Raw genomic sequence first — 24,161 nt, forward strand, 5'->3', positions numbered from 1 at the left:
GTTATTTATTGCACAAGAATTAAACATTGTGCAGATGTCATACATATGAGAAACTCTGAAAGTCTTTTTTTTACAAACATTCGATATGCGAACCATGAGTGACCTGGCAGAGGTCAATACGGTAATTGAATTCTTGCCATACCCGTCCCAGCACGGCATCGTCGACTGTGGCAGTCGCTTCCCGTATTTTCTCCGGGAGCTCTGCTACATTACGTGGTAGAGGCGGTACATAGACTAGATCTTTAATGAGTTCCCACAGAAAAAACTCACACGGAATGAGATCTGGTGGGTGGGGAAGCCATTTCATAAAACAGCTGTCCCCTTCTGTAGCACGGCCGATCCATCAATGTGGCAGCTCCGTGTTCAGGTACCCACGAACTTCATTATGAAAATGGTGTGGAGCCCTACCCTGCTGAAAGATGAACGGAGAGTCCGATTACACTTGAGGCATCAGCCATCGGTTGAACAGCTGTAGCAAATTTGGTTTTCTCGAACTCCAACACACAGAAAGCTCGCCCCGCAACTGAACTCGCCCTGTTTGCGACTAGCGCTGACTATCGGCGAATTACCAAACTTTCAGGGTTTCTCTTCAAAATGACATATGTATGATATCTGTGCAATGCTTGGTTCTTGTGCAATAAATAATTGCAAGTGTTCTCGGACTTTATGAACACCCTGTGTATAAAATTTCCTGTAAGAGGTACAGACGTTTAAATTACTAATATAAAAGTTCCATGACACGATATACATCGTTACGAAACGCACTGAGTAGCGTACGACTGCCAAGCGGCGGCACAATGCATTAATCAAGTGCCACTGTTGGAGAAATGGAAATGTGTGCGCTCCTGGGCCTTGGGTTGCACCGTCTATATGGTCTTTGCATGTGACAAGTGAATTAGTCATTACTGAGAGCATCACATAACAACCCAATTAGAACTTCTGGATCTGAAAAAGAAGTCACGCAATTATACCAAACAACAGAGAGTGTGATACACTACAAAAACGTAATAGAACTACACATTTAAGACGGACAGTCAAATGAAAACGAGACAGATTGAAAAAAGTAAGTAAACTGTTTATTATTTCAAAACTAATCGCCATTGACTGCCCCTTACACTTGGAACATGATACGGAGGTTTTTTACTCGACATTTTGTGAACAATTGTTAATTATGACGGTGACTTTATTCGTCAAAATGATTCTACAATGTGATTTCAATGTATGGGCCTACTAGCAAGAGATATGATACAAATTGCAACCACAGACAATAAATAATATATAAATAAATTAATTTAAATAGAATGCAGTGTCTACATCAACCATTATCATTATGCGCTTTTCGTCACTACATTGTAAAATGTCTTTTAAATATAGCATTAAATTCAGGTTATCGAAATGTTTCATCAGTTTCGTTCACAAGTTGGGACTGAATGATACATTTAACTGTACATGTGAACAATGCCAACCAACTCTATTCAAAAAAATGACTGACGTCTCGTTGGTAGCACTGAATTGGTGACAATCCCTGAGTGGCCAGATTGTGTAACACGATTCCATCATATTTTGGGTGTGCATCCGTCACGGCAAATCTTTTTCTTCCGATATTTCGGCTTATAACCGCACAGCAATCTCCAAGGCATCAGCAGAACTACTGGAAGAAGAAATATTGCTGCGCCGGATACACACCCGAAAGATGGTGGAATATTCTATCCGCCGGGTAAACTTCAAGAATCACATTGCTTAACACCGTTCATTACTTCGTTGGTTTCCAAACAGTTGTCAGTTGAGTGATAGGTGGTAGAGTTTCTGCGGCTTTTGCAGTGTCAGACTTAAGAGCACCAAGATGCAACGCAAACTTTTGTGCGGAAGTGGGGAAAATATTTGCGGTGACTAAAACCATCGGAATGGGATTCGAACCTGCTTTCGTCGAGACAATCATTAGGAGATTAGGAGATTGTCTCACCATTTTTAATCTGCCAGCGAGTTTCAAAATAGGGCACATTCCGCTGCAGGGTGAGAGATTCACTCTGCAACTTCACGAAGACGCCTGAGATTCAGAAGTAAGCTTACGGAGACGATACTCTCAAACGAACGCGGTGTTACGTCTGATGCACCCCATAAAAAAGTTGTTGTGTATTAAATGAAGATCACCCTTGACTAGGAAGGTCTTCCACCTCAACAAGTAGTAATCACGTTCAGAAAATTAAGACACTGGTGGAAGTATTCTTCGTCTATCAGAGAAATTCCAGATGAGATTAGGATCTCAGCTATTTTGTTTTTACAAAGTTTGCAATAACTTGTAGTCCCTTCACCATGACAACGCCCTGCATCACTTAGCTTTAACGATACGCGAGTTTTGTGCCCGACAAAAAGAAGGGTACTGAAGGACGTTCCACATTAAGGTTTTCAGCTGTGTGGCGAAGTGGAAACAACGCGGGAAGTGTCTGAGTAGACTACTTGGCGAGTGGTGGTGGTTGTGGTGGTGGAGGGCTACTCTGGAGGAGACACAGTTCAACTAAAAATTCGACTATTTTTTTTAACATACTTCGCGTAACGCATTTGCCAAAAGAGCTTTCGATCACAACACTATAGTTGTCTGCTGAGACGATTCGAGCTCAGATTTCCAAAGTAATATACTGGGAGAACTCGAACTCCACCGAGAAAATTTCATAAATTTCTCAGAGATATTAGTAAGGTTATACTTGGATAAGAGACCCATGATTTCCAGTGTCCTTTTAATCAATGACAATGTAAATATAATGTACTCGGTTTGTTAACCCATCAACTTCGCTTCTGTGAAAAAAGCTTCACAACGGTGAAAAAGTCGGAAATATATATTCACCAAAAAGTGCAACACAAATTGTGTATGAATGCGACAGCCTTCAGATGCAAAAGTATTGTGACGTCGTTGCCGCGCTGAGGGATAGAGTTGCATGTCGTGCATTGCGAAGCTTTTCCATTGCACTCACTCAGTCAACCCATACACGAGGAGGGTATCTATGAGTTTTGTATCTCTGTTAACAGAAAAGTAAACCCCTGTCAAAACTGAACAGCACCGAATGCAAGGTTCAAGAGTGCAGTGGACATTACCGATGTTAGCAGCAAGTACCGTGAATGGCTGGAAAAACTTTTTTTCGAAACGACGTACAAAGTGCATACAGTCGACATTGACACTGTTGTACAGGTACTTGTAGTGTAATGCATATACAAAAATGGAGTACGAGATCAACTGGAATCTAATTACCTAGTAGAAACACTGTGGACAAGGGGTCCATTATATTCGCAAAATACCGCCGGACAATTTTGTCGATGGTGTTCGCCCTGTATGAAGTCTACAGAAGAAACAAAATAATCTGCTTTACAACCAAACTTGTGCTATTCTGCCTTCACATTCTAAAACAGCTTGGCACTACAATAGTCACATCGCCACACGTTTCTTTATTGAAAAATGATTGAACACCGCCACGATGATATTGGAGTCCTGTTCACAATCATGTTGACTGAGATGTATAACGCAGCCGCAGCTGCACAGTTGATCGAGAGCATTTCCAGCAAAACAGGCAGTCTACAAAATACTGTCGTCGTCATCGTCGTCGTCGTCGTCGTCATCGTCGTCGTCATCGTCGTCGTCGTCGTCGTCGCCGCCGTCGGCGGCCGCGCTCTGCGCGTCCGGGTCCTCGGGGTCGTCGTAGTCGTCGACGTCCTCGTCGTCGCCGCCGCCGGTGCTGCCGAGCGGCAGGCCGCCGCCCTGCTCTGGCGTAACGACGGCGAAGCCGTCGGCTCCGAGGCGCACGCAGTCGAGGTCTCGCCGAAACACCTGGTCGCCGTCCCAGCGCGCCAGCAGCGACACGCACGCGTGGATGTTACGGCCCGCCGGGTAGACGTTCGAGAAGCGCACGCACATCTGCAGGATCGGCAGCCGCGGCACCGACACGCACACCGGCCGCGGGTTCTTCCCTGTCGGAGAACACTGGCTAGTCATCGCTGCAACCTGCTGCAGCTGCCACTTCAGTTTAGCGGCAGTCATAAAGTTTTGATTACCATCTCCATCAACTAAAGTATCCTAATTAATTATTTATTTGTTTGCAGGGAGATAGACTATCTGATCTAAAGGATCTGGACACCGCTGTGTAACGCGGAATTGACCGGTAGATGTCACGAGAAGCGGACCCGCCATTATAAAAGGAGCCAGACAGGGGCCCTATTCTGTATCGTTCATACCGATCGGTGTAGTAGGTTAGTCTCGGTAGTGACGTCATTTTCGGTTCTTTATCCAATATATCCTATTCAGTAAGCTTCTGAGACTTGTTACCGAACGGTCCTCCCACCGATTTTACGACAATTGTACTGAGAGGTTTTGGATTTCGGTCTGGCCCTGTCGATCGGTAGGCTGTGGTTCATGTTCACCTATAATTTGTTATTTTAAACATATTTAGCGGTTTTAGCTTTGGATTTAGCGACTGTGGTACCAAAGAATCACCAGAGAACGCATCCAGTTGGAAAGTGAATTCGTAATAGACTATTTTCCTTTATTAGAAATATGGTTAGGTTAGGTTGTTACTGTGAATGATTACATTTAAAAAAAGTTTTCGGTCAATATTCTCTCAAAATACGTGTTATTTTTGTGCAAATATGAGTTTAAAGATCATTAAACATCAAGACATCGGGTCTGCCTACGTATATTACATGAGTGTGAACTGACGTTACTAGTGCCTTTGTGTACTTTTTCCCACAAATGGGTTAGTTAGTAATTATCGAAACGTGTTTACAACTTTCAAGTAACAATGGGAACCAATTACGTGAAGCCTAATATTGGAAACCTTCCAAACTATCACGCATTTATGATTTACGCACCACCGTTTGGCAACGAAGTCATCCTACGTTCCTCTACACGATTCTAAAACAAATGAGCACTGTGTCTCTTTTGTTTGACGTGGCCACGTGGTTAGCGCGCGGGAATGCGATACGAAAGGTCACAGGTTCGCGCATGGATAGATGGAAAATTTTTTTCCTCGTCATATATGCAACACGTTCTGAGACATTGTTATTCGTGTAAGTTAATATTTCTGCAATATTCGTTATTACTTACACTTAAGAGCGCACTTCCTCAGTAATGATTTCGTGATTCCTGTGTGTTTAAAATATGAAATATGAAATTTTTGGAGATGAAATTGCTGTGAGTTAAACAACCGACAGTGACCTTTATATTTTTTCTTGTCAGGAATAATTCACAATTTTTTCCGAATATGTAGCGATTTCCGAGCATGCGGTTAGACAGGAATCTAAGAGCACGGCTTAAATTACTAGGAATGTAGCTATCAGCAGTCATCTTCATAATCTTGCTTGTCACAAGTATTTATCTGCAATCGAATCCTTAACCACAGTAGACAGAGGTGAAACATCTCTGCCGTAATATTTTAGACTATAGCACCATATATGAAACATTTTCATTCATGAGATGCATGTTATAAACTGCAGGAGCTCTCGAAAATGAGGTTTTTTTTTCAATTTTGTTTTTAAGACCCAAATCGTTGACGCATCATATAGGGAAGTGGGCTACTTAAGCATTTGGATCTCTAGGAGCGTGTTGTAACCACATTCTGTTTATCTTCTTATTCTTTGAAACTCTCAGAATCAATTTTTCGGGTCTTTTTATAGATGTATTAGTACAATGCGGTACTACACACTATTACTAACTCATTTTCCGAAACGTAAAATCCAAAAACGATGTCAGTGCGAATGAGAATAAGCTTATGTAATGCGGGATTTACGACAATCTGCAGAATACAGTCAAATACGCGATCGTTATTATGCATGCAGGGAAACATGCGGTCAGAGAAACTGTACAAATTCTTCTGCATTTCAGCTGAGAATTATGGAAATGAATATACTGCACCTGATACTGTTAAGGAGGAGGCAAGGGCGATGAAGGCGGGCACGTCAGCCCGATGGAATGCGGCGTCATGCGTTATGGCAACGTAAACGCAATTTTCGGTGCTTGGAAGAACAGCGTGCCTGTGTCGTCTGCTAGCTGCTTTGTGTCGCTGTGAACGCTGCAGTGGGCATGCGCAGATCTGCGGCCGCTTGCTTTTGATTGGCTTGCGCGACACGAACCGACAACAGCGCTTCAGTTCTCTAGATCCGAACGGTATCGCTACCGAAATGCGTACTGAATAACGCAGGGACTCTAATTCGAGTACTAGACCGTTCGGTGCTATTGAGTACGGAAACTATCGGCACAATGGCGGAAAGATACAGAATAGGTACCCAGTACTGTGTTGTCAGCTGATGGGTCGGTCACGAGAGCTCAGTGACTTCGAATGTGGGGTGGTCGCTGGATGGCATCCGAGTAACAAATCCATCAGCGGCGTTTCAGACCTTCTACAGCTGCTGAAGTCGGCTGTTGGTGATGTGACTGTAAAGTGGAGCACGAAGGAACAGTCACTCTAAACCAAGAGCAGGCAGACGTCATGACTTCGAAACTGTTGCAGAAGCAGTCCATCTAGGATAATGACAGTGCGAAGAGAGTTAAAAACAGTGGGCTACAGTGGTCGGGCAGACCCTCATTGCATAAGGTGCACATTTCTGTAGACATCGCTAAGCAGCACTTGAGGTAGTGTGAAGTGCGGCGCCATTGGACACTGGACGACCGGAAAAGAGTGATTTGGAGAAATCACGCTATACCGTGTAGCAATCGGATGGAAGAGCTTATGTTTGGCGAATCCCTGGAGAAAATTACCTGCCGCCGTTTGTACTGCCGACAGTGAGGTGGTGCTACTGTATGGGGGTGTTTTCCACGGCTAAAATCACAGAGTATAAATACCTGAGGAGTGAGCGTAGCCTATTGCGCATGTTCTCAACATCAAACTGGGCTAGTCTCGCAGTACTGGGACGTCGCTGCTTGTCTGCAATTTGTGGTAACAGCGAAACTTCAATATTACACGTATTCACCTGTTTTTACCTACGTTTCTACACGTTTTAGTAGTAATAACAGCCACGGTGCAGTATTGTTGTTGCTACAGATCTAAAGAGAAGAAAGGAGGACCAGTTACTTTTCATGGGTACTTACTACAAATCTCTAATAGTGAATATCATATTGATGTGAGGCGCTTCATATGCTTAAAAATAACGAGACACGCTATTATAATGTCTGGCATTGTAGAGTGTGAGGTAACGGGCGAGTTGAGACGCCCTGGAAATATTTTAAGTTCGGAGTTCGTGTGGCCGCACAGGCCGATCGGCAAGGCAGGGCCCGGCATGGTGCCGAACTTTAGCCGGGGTCCGGGAACCGCGTGGCTGCGAATTCCATGATGACGCTGTGTCGATGAAAGAGACTTATCTGCTGAGAGGGCCAAAGATGGCGGACTTTGTAAAACCATCTTGACAGAAATTTCACAGTTCATATAGAAATTAATAGCAGCCAGATGAATCATGATACCTCAAAAAGAAACATGCGCATTGCTATTATTTGCACAACAATTCTGATGGTGTAATCAGATTTTCAATATCTTTATTAGTTTAAAGTCTAGTATCTGACAGTAAATTATACAGGTAACACCCAGCAACGAATTTCCAAAATATAAACGCTTCATCCGATTTTGTCGATTGCCATGGCTTTAGAATGCTATTAGTGTAAACCTAAATTGGTATGAATTACAGGCATGTAACTTAAATAGTACATGAGCTATTGGAGATCAAAGTGGCCGATTACTATCGATCGCGTCAGACCATAAGTACTCCACAGTTACACGAAAAACGGTAGTAGCGTACTCATAAATATATTTATTCATCTATGTCTTTGTTTATATCCGATATATACCATTCATGAAGAAATTGGTTAAATATTTACTGTGTTTTAGAAAGCACAGAGACATTAGGCTACTGGCCTACCCTTTGTTCTATTCCTTTGATATATATTTAATTTGTTCATGTATCTAATAATATGTGTTAGAGCATGTTTATGGTCCAGCCATAGGAATATTTACTTAATTTCAAGTTACTTAAATGTAACTCCAGTATTTCATATTTGCTTAAATATGTTTGTGAGTGTACATTCGCTTGTAGACATGGAGGGAGCGCTCGTTAATGGTGAGACTGTATGGAAGTGGGAGAGGAGGATCATTTCGAGAACTCGGGGGAGGGGGGGGGGCAGTTCTGGACGGGGAGTACGGCACAGGACACGGAAAGTGCTCTGGACGCGACGGCGCGAAGGACACGGAGCCGTGGGAAAGACTTGGAGTGGAGCAGTTTGCACGTGGTCGCGAGAGATAGAAATATTTGTAATGCCGACTTGTGCACTTGTGAGATTTCCGTGGCTTCTACAGTGAAGACGTAGTGTGTGTTTAGAAGTGGATATCTCGCGAGCTATGTTGTTGTAGCTAATTACTTGCAGTAGGAATATATTGTTTCCCTGTTATTAAACTTATACTTTACTTAATTGCTGGACCATTGACACCAGTAAGTGTTTTGCAGAAATATACCGCATTCTCAAAAGTACTTCTACTATCGTACTCATCATTTAAAGTCGTTAAGATAGTACCTGCAGATTTTATTTAATTGCAATCTTTCATTTATAAATTTATATGTTACATTCATAATTCGCAATTGCCGAGTGATAGAAACCTTCGTCCATTCGATTCATGTGTGTATTCTTATCGTATACTGTAGACTCAGCAGTATTTGGCCTGTAATGCGGCAACTACGTATCCCAGCCCCTAGACAACGAAACCAGCCAACGTTGAGTAGGAGGGTACGTAGTTAAGGGCCACACATCACATCATTTCATTATATTATTTGAAAGCCCGCACGTTTCACCAATTTTTCTACAGGCACATTATCTGATAAAGACAAACAGAAGCGAGACTCATTACTGTATATCACAGATGCCACCCAATGTTCCACTTGACTTCCGCTCTACACCCTGCAAGTCTCTGCCGTCTGTGGTAAACGGCGCACTGCAACGCGAGATCTCAACCCGGACACCAGTAATCTCTTCCCGACAGTTCGTGGTGACACTCTGGCTGTAACCTCTGTCCGCATCTCAGTTGGTACCATCCGTCTATTCGTCAGAGCCAGTGGAACGACTCTACGACCTTCCCGTACTGTGGTTCTTCTGCTGTTAGTATGATACTTCCAAGCCCTTTACGCCAATTATTTGGCCTTTCTCGAAGACCAAGAGATGCATCAGCTGCGCATGCACCTCCTCTGGAGAAGTCATATTGTGATCTCCGCCCGAGAAGTTCCAGTAACGATAGACACATCCAATAGCCAGCATGTACTCACACCATACTTCTGCACCGAAAATCAAGTCGTATAAGAATGAAATTTTAACATGTCCCACATGTGTGGAAGAAGTGGAATATCAGTTTGCTAGTTTTGGTCCAGGTGTCCTTGATATAATACTTTCCGTTTCCGTCACTGCATATACACAACTGGCCATTAAAATTGCTGCACCACGAAGATGACGTGCTACAGACGCGAAATTTAACCGACAAGAAGAAGATGCTGTGATATGCAAATGATTAGCTTTTCAGAGCATCCACACAAGGTTGTCGCCGGTGGCGACGCCTACAACGTGCTGACATGAGGAAACTTTCCAACCGATTTCTCATACACAAACAGCAGTTGACCGGCGTTGCCTGGTGAAACGTTGTTGTGATGCCTCGTGTAAGGAGGAGAAATGCGTACCATCACGTTTCCGACTTTGATAAAGGTCGGATTGTAGCCAATCGCGATTGCAGTTTATCGTATCACGACATTGCTGCCCGCGTTGGTCGAGATCCAATGACTGTTAACAAAATATGGAATCGGTGGGTTCAGGAAGGTAATACGGAACGCCGTGCTGGATCCCAACGGCCTCGTATCACTAGCATTCGAGATGACAGGCGTCTTATCTGCATGGCTGTAACGGATCGTGCAGCCACGTCTCGATCCCTGAGTCAACAGATGGGAACGTTTGCAAGACAACAACCATCTGCACGAGCAGTTCGACGACGTTTGCAGCAACATGGACTATCAGCTCGGAGACCATGGCTGCGGTTACCCTTGACTCTGCATCACAGACAGGAGCGCCTGCGATGGTGTACTCAACGACGAACCTGGGAGCACGAATGGCAAAACGTCTTTTTTTCGGATGAATCCAGGTTCTGTTTACAGCATCATGATTGTCGCATCCGTGTTCGGCGACATCGCGGTGAACGCACATTGGAAGCGTGTATTCGTCATCGCCATGCTGGCGTATCACCCGGCGTGATGGTATGGGGTACCATCGGTTACACGTCTCGGTCACCTCTTGTTCGCATTGACGGCACTTTGAACAGTGGACGTTACATTTCACATTTGTTACGACCCGTGGCTCTACCCTTCATTCGATCCCTGTGAAACCCTACATTTCTGCAGGATAATGCACGACCGCATGTTGCAGGTCCTGTGCGGGCCTTTCTGGATACAGAAAGTGTCTGACTGCTGCCCTAGCCAGCACATTCTCCAGATCTCTCACCAATTGAAAACGTCTGTTCAATGGTGGCCGAGCAACTGGCTCGTAACAATACGCCAGTCACTGCTCTTGATGAACTGTGGTGTCATGTTGAAGGTGCATGGGCAGCTGTACCTGTACACGCCATCCAAGCTCTGTTTGACTCAATGCCCAGGCGTATCAAGGCCGTTATTACGGCCAGAGTTTGTTGCTCTGGTTACTGATTGCTCAGGATCTATGCACCCAAATTGCGTGAAAATGTAATCACATGTCAGTTCTAGTATAATATATTTGTCCAATGAATACCTGTTTATCATCTGCATTTCTTCTTGGTGGCCGGCCAGAGTGGCCGTGCGGTTCTAGGCGCTACAGTCTGGAGCCGGGCGACCGCTACGGTCGCAGGTTCGAATCCTGCCTTGGGCATGGATGTGTGTGATGTCCTTAGGTTAGTTAGGTTTAATTAATTCTAAGTTCTAGGCGACTGATGACCTCAGAAGTTAAGTCGCATAGTGCTCAGAGCCATTTGAACCATTTTTTCTTCTTGGTGTAGCAATTTTAATGGCCAGTAGTGCACCATATACGAAAACACATGAGTTTATTAAATAACATACTGTGAGTTCGATACAAAACTTATCTCAAACTGATGTCTGTTACGACAACAGCGCCAGTTGGAACCGAAATTTAAACACCCTATCGTGCATGACGTTGCATTCAAATTAACTTTTTGGTTGATGGTTAATTTGCTGCTCAAGCCGTTTAGACTGTCTTTATGAACCGTTTATTCCCTGTCGTTGACAGAAAAGCACACTAGACGTGTAACAAAAATAGTTAATAGTAACCAAATTTAGTGTCTATAGGTATTTTGTAAAGCTGAAAATTGTTCTGTAACAGAAGAGTTTGTAATGTTACAAAGATTGTATGATAACTAGTAAAATATATATCTTGTACTTACCTGACACCGTATTGGAGTAAAGAACACGATCGTTGAAGTATAACGCCATGTTCATAGCAAAATCATCCGGATCGTATGTCACATTTACACAAGCTGTTAACAGAAAAAACGGATAAATTGTTGGTAGTTAACCTACTGATGAAACTAAGTAATGCAGTTGCACTGCTATTAGAGCTTAACGAATAGAATACAGGCTGTTGCGAAGCAGGAATCTATTTTTTTGTACAACCGAAATCGATATTTTGAATAGTAGAAGCTTTCGTGGCACTAGTAACTTATGCTAGATGTGAGGTACACATGACTATTGTCCCAATATTAAAGGACTGAAATAAACTAGTGACACTATCTTAAGAAAGCGTAAAAATTGTCCTATCAGGTACTTGTTTCGCTTACTTTCCATGGTAGATATAAGTGCTACATATAAAATGACAAATGATGTTTGGAAACATTTACTGAATGTTTCCATATAAGGAGCCCATTGTCTGTTTTCTCATCACTGTTTAATTATGTCCCCTTCCGTTTGTTACCCCAGACAATTTTGTACACTGCTACCCATTAAAATAACGGATACACGAAAGAGGCAAGCAACAAACGTCAATTTGGCATGAAGTCTTTTGCATACTTGGATATGTAAATGATCAGCTTTTCAGTGCAATCTCATAAAGCAGGTTGGAGTAACGCCATCTACAGTGAAGAGCCAAAGAAACTGGTGCACCTGCCTAATACCGTGTAGAGCCCCGGCGAGCACACAGAAGTGCCGCAACTCGACGTGGCATGGACTCGACTAATGTCTGAAGTAAGTGCCAGAAGAAACTGACGCCTCGAATCCTGCGGGGCTGTCCATAAATACGTAAGAGTACTAGGGGATGGAGATCTCTTCTGAACAGCACGTTGCAAGGTATCCCAGATATGCTCAATAATGTTCATGTCTGGGGAGTTTGGTGACCATCGGAAGTGTTTAAACTCAGAAGAGTATTCCTGGAGCCACTCTTTAGCAATTCTGAACGTGTGGGGCGTCGCATTGTCCTGCTGCAATTGCCCAAGTCCGTCGGAATGCACAATGGATATGAAAGGATGCATTTGATCAGGCAGGATGCTTACGTATGCGTCGCCTTTCAGAGTCGTATCTAGGTGTATTAGGAGTCCCGTACCACTCCAACTCCACACGCCTCAAACCATTATAGAGCTTCCACCAGATTGAACAGACCCCTGCTGACATGCGGGGTCCATGGATTCAAGAGTTTGTCTCCATATCCGTAAACGTCCATCCGCTCGATAAAATTTGAAACGAGACTCGTCCAAACAGGCAACATGCTTCCAGTCATCAACAGTCCAATGTCGATGTTGACGGGCCCAGGCGAGGCGTAAAGCTTTGTGTCGTGCAGTCACCGTCAGTACACGAGTGGGCCTTCGGCTCCGAAAGCCCATATCGATTATGTTCCGTTGAATGTTTGGCACGCTGACACTTGTTGATTGCACAGCACTGAAATCTTTAGCAAGTAGCGGAAGGGTTGCACTTCTGTCACGTTGAACGATTCTCCTCAGTCATCGTCGGTCCCATTCATGCAGGATCTTTTTCCGGCCGCAGCGATGTCGGAGATTTGACGTTTTAACGGATTACTCATATTCACGATACACTCGTGAAATGGCCGTACAGGAACATCCCACTTCATCGCTATCTCGGAGATGCTGTGTCCCATCGCTCGGCCGCCGATCAAACTCATTTAGAGCTTGATAGACTGCCATTGTAGCAGCAGTAACCGATGTAACAGTTGCGCCAGACACTTGTTGTCTTATATATGCACTGCTGACCGCAGTGCCATATTCTGCCTGTTTTCATATCTCTGTATTTGAATACGCTTGCCTAAAGCAGTTTCTTCGGCGTTTCAGTGTATATTCTATATATAAGGAATGATTACGCAGTGGGTTTCTCATTCTGAAATCAAATGTGAATGTTGTTTGTTTGGAAGAAAAACGCATTATGCTTCGTGTTCACAGGAGATACCGAATAGCACGTGCTGGAGTCCGACAGTGGAATGGTTGTGAACCATTGACACTCCAGTTATCTCTCCAGTAAATATATCTCCAGACATTTGGATATGGAATCGATGGGTTCAGGAGAGCAGTACCCAACGGCTTGCAGATTCTCAGCGGCCCCACGCGACTAGTGCCCGAGAGAACAGTCAAATCGTTTGCTTGGCTACGTGGGAACATTCAGCCACGTCACATAACTTGAGGCAGTAAATGGATCGTTTGCAGCGAGACAAGTATCCAGATTTACAGTGCGGCACTATGTGGAGGTCTTACAGTGTGTCAACGCGGCGAGCATTGTTTTGACTTGTCTTGACATGGTAGCAGAGGGACGCACGCCGGCGGTTTTGTTCACAACGAGGACACTGGGTGCGGGAGTGACACCACGTTATCTTTTCAGAATACCCTCAGTTCTGCGTACAGCATCACGATGGGGGCGAATATGCATGAGGAGGCTGCAAGATGAAGGAATGCTTGCCTGACTGCATGCGTCATTCTGACGTGGGCGCTGAACATAGTGTGATGGTATAGGATGCAGTTGGATACATGACACGCTCGCCTCTGGACAGCTGGTAATTTGAATAACAGGCTTTAAATTTCTGACATGTTGATGTTGGTGGTTGTGCCCTATTTCCGAGATCTCCGTGACGTTATCTTTCAACAAGATGACGGAAGACCGCACGTAACCCATGCCGTCCTGATCTACCTCGATGTAGGGGATGTTCGAGCGCTACCCTGGCCAGCACGTTCTTCAGATCTCTGATCCATTTGTAAGTGGGCTGCTTCTATGTTGGCAACGCTGTGTAGCGCTTTGCATTGGATCTCTGACTGCGCATTATTTGTAAGAAACTCTGTGGCTGGTGGGACTCGTTGTTGGAAGCTAATCGCCAGTAGTGTTGGGCAGTTGGAAGTTAGTCGCCAGCAGTGATGGAAATACTGTTGGGTAGTTGGAGGTGAACAGCCAGCAGTGATGGATTTTAGATGTGAGAAGCTATCATTGATGGAGGGTAGAAGTGTGAAGTGTTAGCGTAGGCTAACGATCTGTACATGTTCGACTTGGAGATTGAATATTTTTCATGATTATATTCAGCGATTTAAGTACAGACACACTCATTTAAAATAATGAAGTTTCACAATGAAAACATCTGGCCATACATTGCCAGGAGACTAGTATGTCACCACTCAGCTGTTAGTGAAGTCTAGCACAGAGATGAAGTGACATGGAATAGCGTACACATACCTGTCATCAAAGCTCACTTCATTTCGATGCAATTGGAGCTGCTGCTGACAGAGGTGACAGCTCTGTGTATGTAATTTCACAGTGTGTGCAGGTTGATTTTGTTAAATGGGAAAAAGGTGCGGGACATGGACATACAGCCAGAAAGCTATTCCAAGGGAGGTGAACGCACTTGAAGATGAAGAGAAAAGATCTTTAACAGTATATGCTTCAAAAATGAAAGCACGATGAGGATGTACTAAGCAAGAAGAGTTATTTGCCTATGTTAGTGTTGTAGCTCCACACTTAACATAGCAATGATCTCGAGCACCATCATGTAGAAGCCACACCCACAGGAAGCGCAGATGTTCAAAAATGGCTCTGAGCACTATGGGACTTAACTTCTGAGGTCATCGGTCCCCTAGAACTTAGAACCACTTAAACCTAACTAACCTAAGGACATCACACACATCCATGCCCGAGGCAGGATTCGAACCTGCAGCCGTAGCGGTCGCGCGGTTCCAAACAGTAGCGCCTAGAACCGCTCGACCACCTAGGCCGGCTGCGCAGATGTGCCTCGCCTGTGAGGCATTGTAGAATTATGACAGGTCTCATGAAGCGGTCGCCAGTAATCTCCACCCACATTGAGGCTGACCCAGTGCTGATGATTCGTTGTTGTCTTTTCGTGGGCTATCTCTATAGCCCAACGATTGTTTGGTGGAGGTTGACTACAGCGCTCTTACTAGAATTAGCTTCATCTGTGAATACGATGGATCACAGAAATCCCATCACCGTGCTGGCCTACGCAGCGAACCAGCGAAAAAATTTGATACAGATAGTAGCATTTGTCTCGGAGAATATTCCACGTGGTCGTGTGACTTACTACATGCTGGTATGCCATTTGCTTCCTGTTAATATTGAGATAACAGTCAAATATCTTCAAGTGGGTAGTGCATATACCTCCCATGGAAAGGATTTTGTCCTATACGTCCAAATGACCTTCATTTATTCCTTATCCTTTCACGGATTGTTTCCTACTGCAAACTCTCTTCATACCTTCAAATCATATACAAATTTAATGCTGTATTCTTCCTATTACACTGTATAGGCGACATAAAATGAGTAAAATTTCCTTATTTGCTAACTCGCCCGGTGTTGTAATTTTAATGGCTAGCAGTGTCCATCTTTGGCTGTTCCCCACTTCCCACACACTTGCCTGCGGTGCCTATGAGAACTCACGAGGTAAGTTAAGTGCGTACCCCTCTGGCGCAGGTTGATGTTGAGCTGCGAGAGCAGGAAGCCGGTGCAGCAGCCGCACTGGCCGTCGGCGCAGGAACACGGCGACCGCGGGGCCCGTCCCCACACACCGGCCGACGTGCTGTTGTCCAGGGCGCCGGAGGCGGCGTGGGTGGCGGGGGTGGCGGCGACTGCAGCGGCGCGAGCCGCGCCCTCCTCTGAGGACAATGAAGAATGCACCATTTTCACTCGCTCTCTTACTTTCTACTTTTATTTCCAATCAAGTGCTTATGTTTCAAATAAAAGGCATATTCACAAATGTGTGTTGAATTAGTGGCTTGATTTATCGGGTTTTTCATAGTGGCTGCTTAGTGTACACTTGCGATCGCCACATAATACGAGGGTCATTCAATAAGTAATGCTTCACAATTTAAAACGTCCTTGTTGGTGCTTCACATTTGATGTTCGATCTGTACCAGTGAAATTTTGAACCGTTGGGCAGATGGCAAAGTCATCTGTCACTTGGTGCCTATATCCCGCGGTTTCGTAGGGTCGCCATTGTTGGTTTCGGGTTTGGCAAGGTTAATGTTAAGGGGTGGCTGGATGCCCTTTCTGCCGCCACCCCGTACCCCCCCCCCCCCCCCCCCCCCCCCCCCCGAGACGGAATTAGTGTACCCCAGCTGTCTGTGTCCAGTGTAATCCATGGAATAGTGTGAACGTGTTCAGATGTCCGCGAGTCGTGTAACTGAGGCGGGACTTGGGGACCAGCCCAGTATTTACCTAGTGGGATGTGGAAAACCGCCTCAAAACTACATCCAGGCTGGCTGGCACACCGGCCCTCGTCGTTAACCCGCCGGGAGGATTCGATCCGGGACTGGCGCGCCTACCTGAGTCCATACAAGCAGCGCATTAGCGCTCTCGGCTAGCCTGGCGGGTCATGGCAGAGCCATAGTACACTGTCAAAATGGCGTCTACATACGACTCACGTTACAAGCAGCGTGCTTTTATTGAATTCTTGTGTGCAGAAAAAGAAACCGTGTTGAACATCCATAAACATTCGTGTGCAGTGTATGGCGATGCTCCCTTTGATAGCAGTACAGTAGGACGATGTGTGAAGGAAGATACAGCCTTAGGAAGTGCGGAAACAGAGCTCCATGATAAGCCACCCTCGGGACGTCCTGTCACAGCCACTGCTCCAGACGTGCTGAATCGTGCGGATACCATTATTCGTGCCAAATGGCGCATCATAACTCTACAATTGGCTCTACAGTTCTTGGTCAGCATTGGAAGTGCGTCTGCAATGATCGAGACACTCGGATATTTAAAGAGGTGCTCTCGATGGGTTCCACGAATGCTTACAGCAGACCATAAGATTCTAAGAAAGGCAATTTTCTCTGAATAGTTGGAGCGTTTCGAGACCGACAGAGAGGTCTTTCTGTTACAGATCGTTACGGGGGACGAAAGCTGGGTGCACCACTTTGCGCCGGAACCAAAAACGCAGTCCATGGAGTGACATCATCCTCATTCACCACAAAAGAAGACATTCAAGACAACTTGCTCTGCAGGAAAAGTCATGGTGACAGTCTTCTGGGATTGTGATGGCGTCATTTTCGTGGATGTGATGCCAAGAGAGTCAACCATCAATTCAACGGCACACGTGAAGACTCTGAATAAACTCAAGAATCGTTTTCTACGTGTTTGATCGACAAGAATCCAACAGAAATTCTGCTCCAATACGATAATGTACGCCCACACACAAGTTTGAGAACACGGGAACACGTCGCTAAATTGCAGACCTGGCACCCACGGACTTCTCTGCGGGGAACACACTTGGAAGATGAAGAGAGTGTCAGTCATGCAGTGAAAACATGTCTACGCCAACAGGACAAGAGCTTGTACCAGTAGGGAGTACATGTTCTTTCGCAACGTTGGCCTACGGCCCTAGAACCTGATAGAGACTGCATAGGAAAACAGGACATGTACAAGAGATGTTGATGTATATTGTCACCAAATTCTGACTCTTAACAATAAATATGTCCTGAGAAAAAAATGTGGGGCATTACGTATTGAACGATTTCGTGCAATGACGGAAAAAAATTGCAACACCAAGAAATGGAATTTCGGGAATGCATTGTTTAGGTAACATACTTAAGTGATTGACATTGCCGGATGACAGGTTAACGTAAACGCGAGATAAGCCATTACAAATGCGAAATGCTGGTACATTAATAACCGATGTAACTGCCAAAATGTTGAATGCAAGCAAACAAATGGACATGCATTGTGCTGCACAGCTGCCGGATGTCAGTTTTTGGGACGGAGTTCCACGTCTGTTCCACTTGATCTGTCGGAACAGAGACGGTTAACGCCGCTTGTGGATGACGCTGAAGTTGTCTTCCGATGATGTCCCATACGTGCTGGATGAGAGACAGACCTGGTGATCGAACAGACCGAAACAATGTGTCAAGACTCCGAAGAGAAGGTTGGGTTACAATACAACAGCGGTGTGTGGGCCAGCGTTATTCTGTTGGAATACACCCCGTGGAATGCTGTTCATGACTCGCAGCGCAACAGGTCGAATCACCAGACTGACGTACATATTTGTAGTCAGGGTACGTGGGGGAACCACGAGAGTGCTCCAGCTGTCATATGAAATGACACCCGAGACCATAACTCAAGTTTTAGGTCCAGCGTGTCAAGCGTGCTGATGCTTATCTGGCCTCCTCTTAACCGACACACGGCCATCACTGACGACGAGGCAGAACCGACTTTCATCGGAAAACACAGTAGATCTCCACTCCACCCTGCAATGAGCTCTCGCTTGACACAACTAAAGTCGCAAATCACGGTGGTTTGGGGTCAGTGGAATGCACGGAGCTGTCCTTGAAGTAACAAACTGGTAACAGTTCATTGTGTCACTGCGGTGCCAACTGCTGCTCATATTGCTGCTGCAGACGTAGTACGATGCGCCGGAGCCACGTACCGAACTCGATGGTCTTCCCTCTCGGCAGTGCCACGTGGCAGTCCGGACCCTAGTCCGTACATTCCCGCGACCACCGCTGCCAGCAATCACGAACAAAGGCTACATTCCTGCCAAGTCTTTCTGCAGTATCTCAGAAGGAACATCCACCTTCTTGTATCCTTATTACACGACGTCGTTCAAACGCAGTGAGCTGTTGATAATGGTGCAGTCGTTGTTTTACCGACATTCTTCTCTAACATCAACTCACTACGTTCAGTCTCAAAGGTAACAAACGCGCGTGACATTTACAGGCCGTATTTAAAGTCAACTTGATTTGCATCCTCATAGTGGCGCCAAGAGCGCCTCTCTTATCCGACTGACGCCAAATCTGAACAGACATAATCTTTCTCATGTATAAACATGCCTACCAACTTTCGTTTATCTCGAACAACTCTTTCTTGGTATTGTGATTTTTTCCGTCAGAGTAGTTTACTGAAGCAGGACGACATCTATCCTGACTCTTGCGTACGTTTACCTTATCTACACCAGCAGTTAAGTAATTTCTTACAAGTTTTCTTTGTGTGAAGGCTTTCCCTAACATTTGAGTTTTACATTGTGAATATTCATAATGTTATTTTTGCGATGATGGCTTGCTTTTTAATTACTTATTATTTTAGTTTATTATACGTCTAAGTTCTCAAATAAGCAGTGATCACATCAATACATTTTAGTTGTAATGAATTAATTTTCATGGCAAAATCTTATAGTAATGATGTTATGAAGTCATTTTCATCACTTTTTGTAATCATCCATTTTTCTAATAGCAACAATTTTTATTTCATCTTTTATCATTTTGTAAAGTAAAATTTTGCGTTATATCCTACGTTATGACAAAACTTCGCTGTGCGAAATGATAAAAAGAGTAATAAAGATTGTTATTATTAAAAACTAGGTGAGCTTAAAAAATAACGAAAAGGACCTCATAATAACATTGGAAGCATATGTCTTAGCCTTTTCAGCTGAGGAGTTACAGTGCAACGTATTCAGTTATGTATGACTGTATGTAGGAGTTAATTTGATTTCTAAGATAGTTTCATAAAATTGACTATCCACATTTTTCTTCCTTTCTGAATAGAACACAGTATGCTCGTTTTTCAATAAATCAAAACCGATAATAATACCAGCTGTTTGACTTCAGGCTGAAATATTTATTACAAAATTAGGATTATCCCTTGTGAATCTAAGAAATAATTGCACTCAGAAATAAAAACGAAACACTAATCAAAATAAAGGCAATCTATTAGAAAGTTCACAACTTTGCACATCTGTGAAACCAAAATATGATCCTGGCTGACGTTGTATACCGAGTTGCTCCCCCCGTAGTAACAGTCTTGGATCCACTTGGCACGCTGCCCACAAAGTGGTCTAGACGTAGTTACATTTTCGACGGCAGCCCACCTGGGGACATCCAGTGTGTCAACAGGACTCCTGCGATGGCGCACAGCAATTCTACACCGGTCCGAAGCTTGCTCAATCGGATCTGAGCCAGAAGATACCGTTCGGTTGAATCCTGCCTCCTGAAGTAATCGTGCCCGTGAAAGAAAGGCTCAGGATCGGAAAATTCAGGACGAACGTATAACAATGGTAGTATCAGCTGATACGGCACTATCCTCAGTTAAAGTGACGAAGAATGGCACGAACTTTTGAATGGAATGAACAATCCATTGAGCACAGAATGTGGAGTGAGAGAAATTACAGAAAGAAGGGCACAGTTGGGAGTAGCTGACATGAGGTTAGCGATAGACTTTAGATAAAAATTGAGAACCACGACGTAGACGAAGTGAATGAATTCTGCTTCTCTGGAAGTGGTACAACGGATGACGGACGGAGCAATGACAATATAAAAAGCAGACTAGCACAAGTAAAGAAAGCAATCCTCGCTAAAAGATCTCTGCTAGTATCTAACACAGGCCTCACACTGAGGAAGTAAATTATGTGAATACCCTTCTGGAGAACTCCTTTGAATGGTAGTGAATCGTGAGCTGTGTGGACAAGGGAAAAGAAAAGAGCTGGGGCATCTTACATGCATTATAGCAGGCTACTGAAAATTTAATGGACTGATAAGATTAGGAATGAAGATGTTTATCCGCACAATCGGCGATGAATGGAATATGTAGAAGCGCTGACTAGAAGAGGGGATGGGATGACAGGACCTATGATATTAGGAAACAAATTCAATGGTTCTACAAGGATCGTCGAGACCAAAGCCTGTAGGTGTAGGCCTAGACTGGAATGTATCCAATAATTAATTGAGAGTTTTGGCTGTAGCTGCTACTCTGAGATGAAGGCGTTGACACAGGAAAGGAACTCGTGGTGTGAAACCACCAAGATGACTGTTGACCCCAGAAACATATCTCAAAACAAGTTACGAGAGAAGTTACATACGACCAGCCCAAAACATGACTGACCCACCCCCATGGTAAACCTGTGAGACTTCTCCAGGTTGTGTTCTATATATACAGAGGGGTCCAAAAAATGTTTCTGCTGTTTAAAAGTCCATAACTGGCAAACTAATTGACGGAGTTGTCTCATCTTTGGTAGTGCAATAGTTTGTAGTTCCGGCAATCGCCACACAAGCGTTGTACTGCGTTGTTTTGTTTTGTCAGATCACAGTCGCCAGATAGTCAGAGTTTTGTTCTTAGTTGCACCTAGTTACTCGAGTAAACATGGCTGTCGCAAGGCTTACATTCGATGAAAGGAAGTCAGTTTTGAAGTGGTATTTTAAGTACTAAAACATTAATGAGGTTCCACGGCAAAGGCGAAATGAGTATCAAACAGAGCCACAGACACGTTTAACGATTCGTCGCATTCAAGACAAATTTGAAGCCGAAGGCTGTGTTAAAGATGTACACAAACAACGATCTGGTCTACCTGTAACAGTAACAAGTCCAGCTAACTCCCGTCGTGTGTTACAACAATTCACTCTCTCACCACAGAAGTCTGTGAGACAGTGTGCCCGTGAAACTGGAGTGAGTCGCTCAAGTGTTCAGCGAATTTTGAAGACAGCAAAGTGGAAGTGCTACATCCCACAACGAACGAGGACGACCCAGATCGTAGAATGGAGTACTGCGAGTGGTTTACTAACATGGTGCGCAACGATGAAGAGTTTGCAGAGATGATTGTGTGGTCTGATGAGGCACAGTTAAAACTCAATGATACAGTAAAGCTCCACAATTGCATCTACTGGGCCGCCGAAAATCCGAACGTCCGTCTAGACAAAGCCGTGAATTTGCCAGTAGTAAAATGTGTGGTGTGGGTTGTCTTACCGGGGCTTGATTGGACCATTCTTCTTTGACGGCACAGTTATCGGTGAGGTGTACCTTCAGAAGCTTCAGACATCCATTTTACCTGCCATCCGAGAGTCTACTTTCAACAAGATGGTGTCCCAGCCCACTACCAAAATCGTGTTAGGGCGTATCTCAACAAAATCTACCAGGAAGATGGATAGCCCGTAGAGGTGCTGTGGACTATCCACCACGTTCCCCAGACCTAACTCCTCTGGACTTTTACCTGTGAGGAACACTAAAGGACGTCGTTTATCGACAAAAGCCACGCACATGGGATGAACTTCGAGAATCCATCGTACATTAATGTGCAAATATCCAACTGAACACGTTGCACTCAGTAGTTCGTGCTGCAGTTCGGCGGCATCGTTTGTGTGTGGATTTTAATGGTGACCATTTCGAACACCTACAGTGATATCTTTAAGTTGGACTTTAAGCTACACTTTCACGAAAAATGAGACAACACCGTCAATTAGTCTGCAGGTTATGGACTTTTAAACAGTGAATACATTTTTTTGGACCCCTCTGTATACTCCGCAAGTCAGTGCTCAGTCCATAGTGGAGGGTGCATTTTACCAATGTTATTGATTTCTGTCATATTCTATTCACCTTTCGGAGAGATAAAAACGACAATAATTATTGTCTATATGTCTCCGTAAGTACCCTAATCTCTTGTATCGTATTCTCGCCATCCTTACACGATACATACTACAGTGGCCGTACAATACCTGCACATTCTCCCAACAGAGGTTCTCTAAATTTACCTAACAAGATTTCGTGAGAACTACTTTGTATTTTTACAAGGATTCCCATCCGAGTTTCTTGAGTATTTCTGTTATGCGTTCATATGGGTTACGCCAACCTGTCACGAACCTAACAGTGTGTCCCTGAATTCATTCGATGTCTGTATTATCACAGGTGTTTGACAAGGACTGCGAACTCTGGACAATATTCTAGAATTGTTCCTTCGCCAACTTTTGATTTTCCACAGACGTGACCACCACGAAACCTTACTGTTAACACAGATGTCACTACCCTAGCCAACGGTTGTTGCTCAACTTGGAAACCGTAGGTCCTGACACAGAAAGAGGATAAACTCGACGTGTGGGCCACTCTGTGGGGAAGCAGAGAGTCTTAAAACCGCGTCTGCTGTGCACTCAATCTGTCTCCAAGATCTTTTGTTACTTATCATCCAATTAACACGTTCTTCATTGTACTCCATTTAGAAAGACTAGATCATTGTTTTGTCCCACAATAGCGAATTAATCACGAATTTAATACATAAAGCAATTGTCTGCAATAAAGAAGTGATAATTAAAGAACTGCTACATATAATATTCCAGTGACTTTCTCTCTTATTACTTGTCATAGTTCGCTTACCTGCTGGTAGAAAGTGGCCAGAGATCTCACGAGAGACCACGGAACTCACCACAAGGAGTTGAATGGTTAGCAGTGACGGTGGCAACATGATTCGTAACGCACCTGGAACAAAACAGAAAATGTGCGTTGTCCTTGTACAGCGGGCTAGGAACGAATACTCATCGAAAAAGGAACACTCTAAAAACAGCAAAGCATAAGGGTAGAATAGAATTTTGTGAGTAAACGGAATATGACCGAAGGACTTCAGTCACCCAGTGGCTCGAAAATAGCGTGAAACGTGGTATTTTCAATCTTTATGGGCGGACTGACAGAGTTAGCTCCGTGATTTGTTGTGTGTAAATGTACTATTCTATAAAACAATAGAAGACAAGATACTTCAATTTAAAACTGCAGTTTTTAATTTCGTTTCTCAATCATCAATCTTTTGATAGCCTTGATGTCACCCTCTCTGTTCTACTACATCGTGTTAATCTTCCTTGCCTCGACTGTCCAGTGGAAATTAGCTTCCTAGAGAGGAGAATTCTTACACTTCTACTGCTTCTATTTCATTCTTAATTATTATATTG

At 44.2% G+C, this 24,161-nt stretch overlaps 1 protein-coding gene across 1 annotated transcript; it reads right to left on the reverse strand.

Moving 5' to 3' along the window:
• Positions 1-895: 895 nt before the first annotated feature.
• On the reverse strand, positions 896-16,152 carry LOC124799132. The gene is made up of 4 exons (XM_047262668.1): positions 15,933-16,152; positions 11,427-11,519; positions 3,646-3,957; positions 896-945 (listed from the first exon to the last, which is right to left on the reverse strand). The coding sequence occupies exons 1-4, from the start codon at positions 16,150-16,152 to the stop codon at positions 896-898; spliced, it is 675 nt and encodes a 224-aa protein (XP_047118624.1).
• Positions 16,153-24,161: the final 8,009 nt, after the last annotated feature.

Source organism: Schistocerca piceifrons, chromosome 5 (assembly GCF_021461385.2).
Source record: "Schistocerca piceifrons isolate TAMUIC-IGC-003096 chromosome 5, iqSchPice1.1, whole genome shotgun sequence".
In the NCBI taxonomy this organism is placed as follows: domain Eukaryota; kingdom Metazoa; phylum Arthropoda; class Insecta; order Orthoptera; family Acrididae; genus Schistocerca; species Schistocerca piceifrons.

Bases quoted from the DNA above. Each gene is read 5' to 3' on its own strand.
- LOC124799132 (XM_047262668.1), bottom strand. From the start codon at position 16,152: ATGGTGCATTCTTCATTGTCCTCAGAGGAGGGCGCGGCTCGCGCCGCT. The intron at 11,520-15,932 runs GTACGCACTTAA...TTCTGTTAACAG, and splicing joins CATCAACCTGCGCCAGAGGG to CTTGTGTAAATGTGACATAC. The intron at 3,958-11,426 runs GTAAGTACAAGA...GTTCTCCGACAG, and splicing joins TTACTCCAATACGGTGTCAG to GGAAGAACCCGCGGCCGGTG.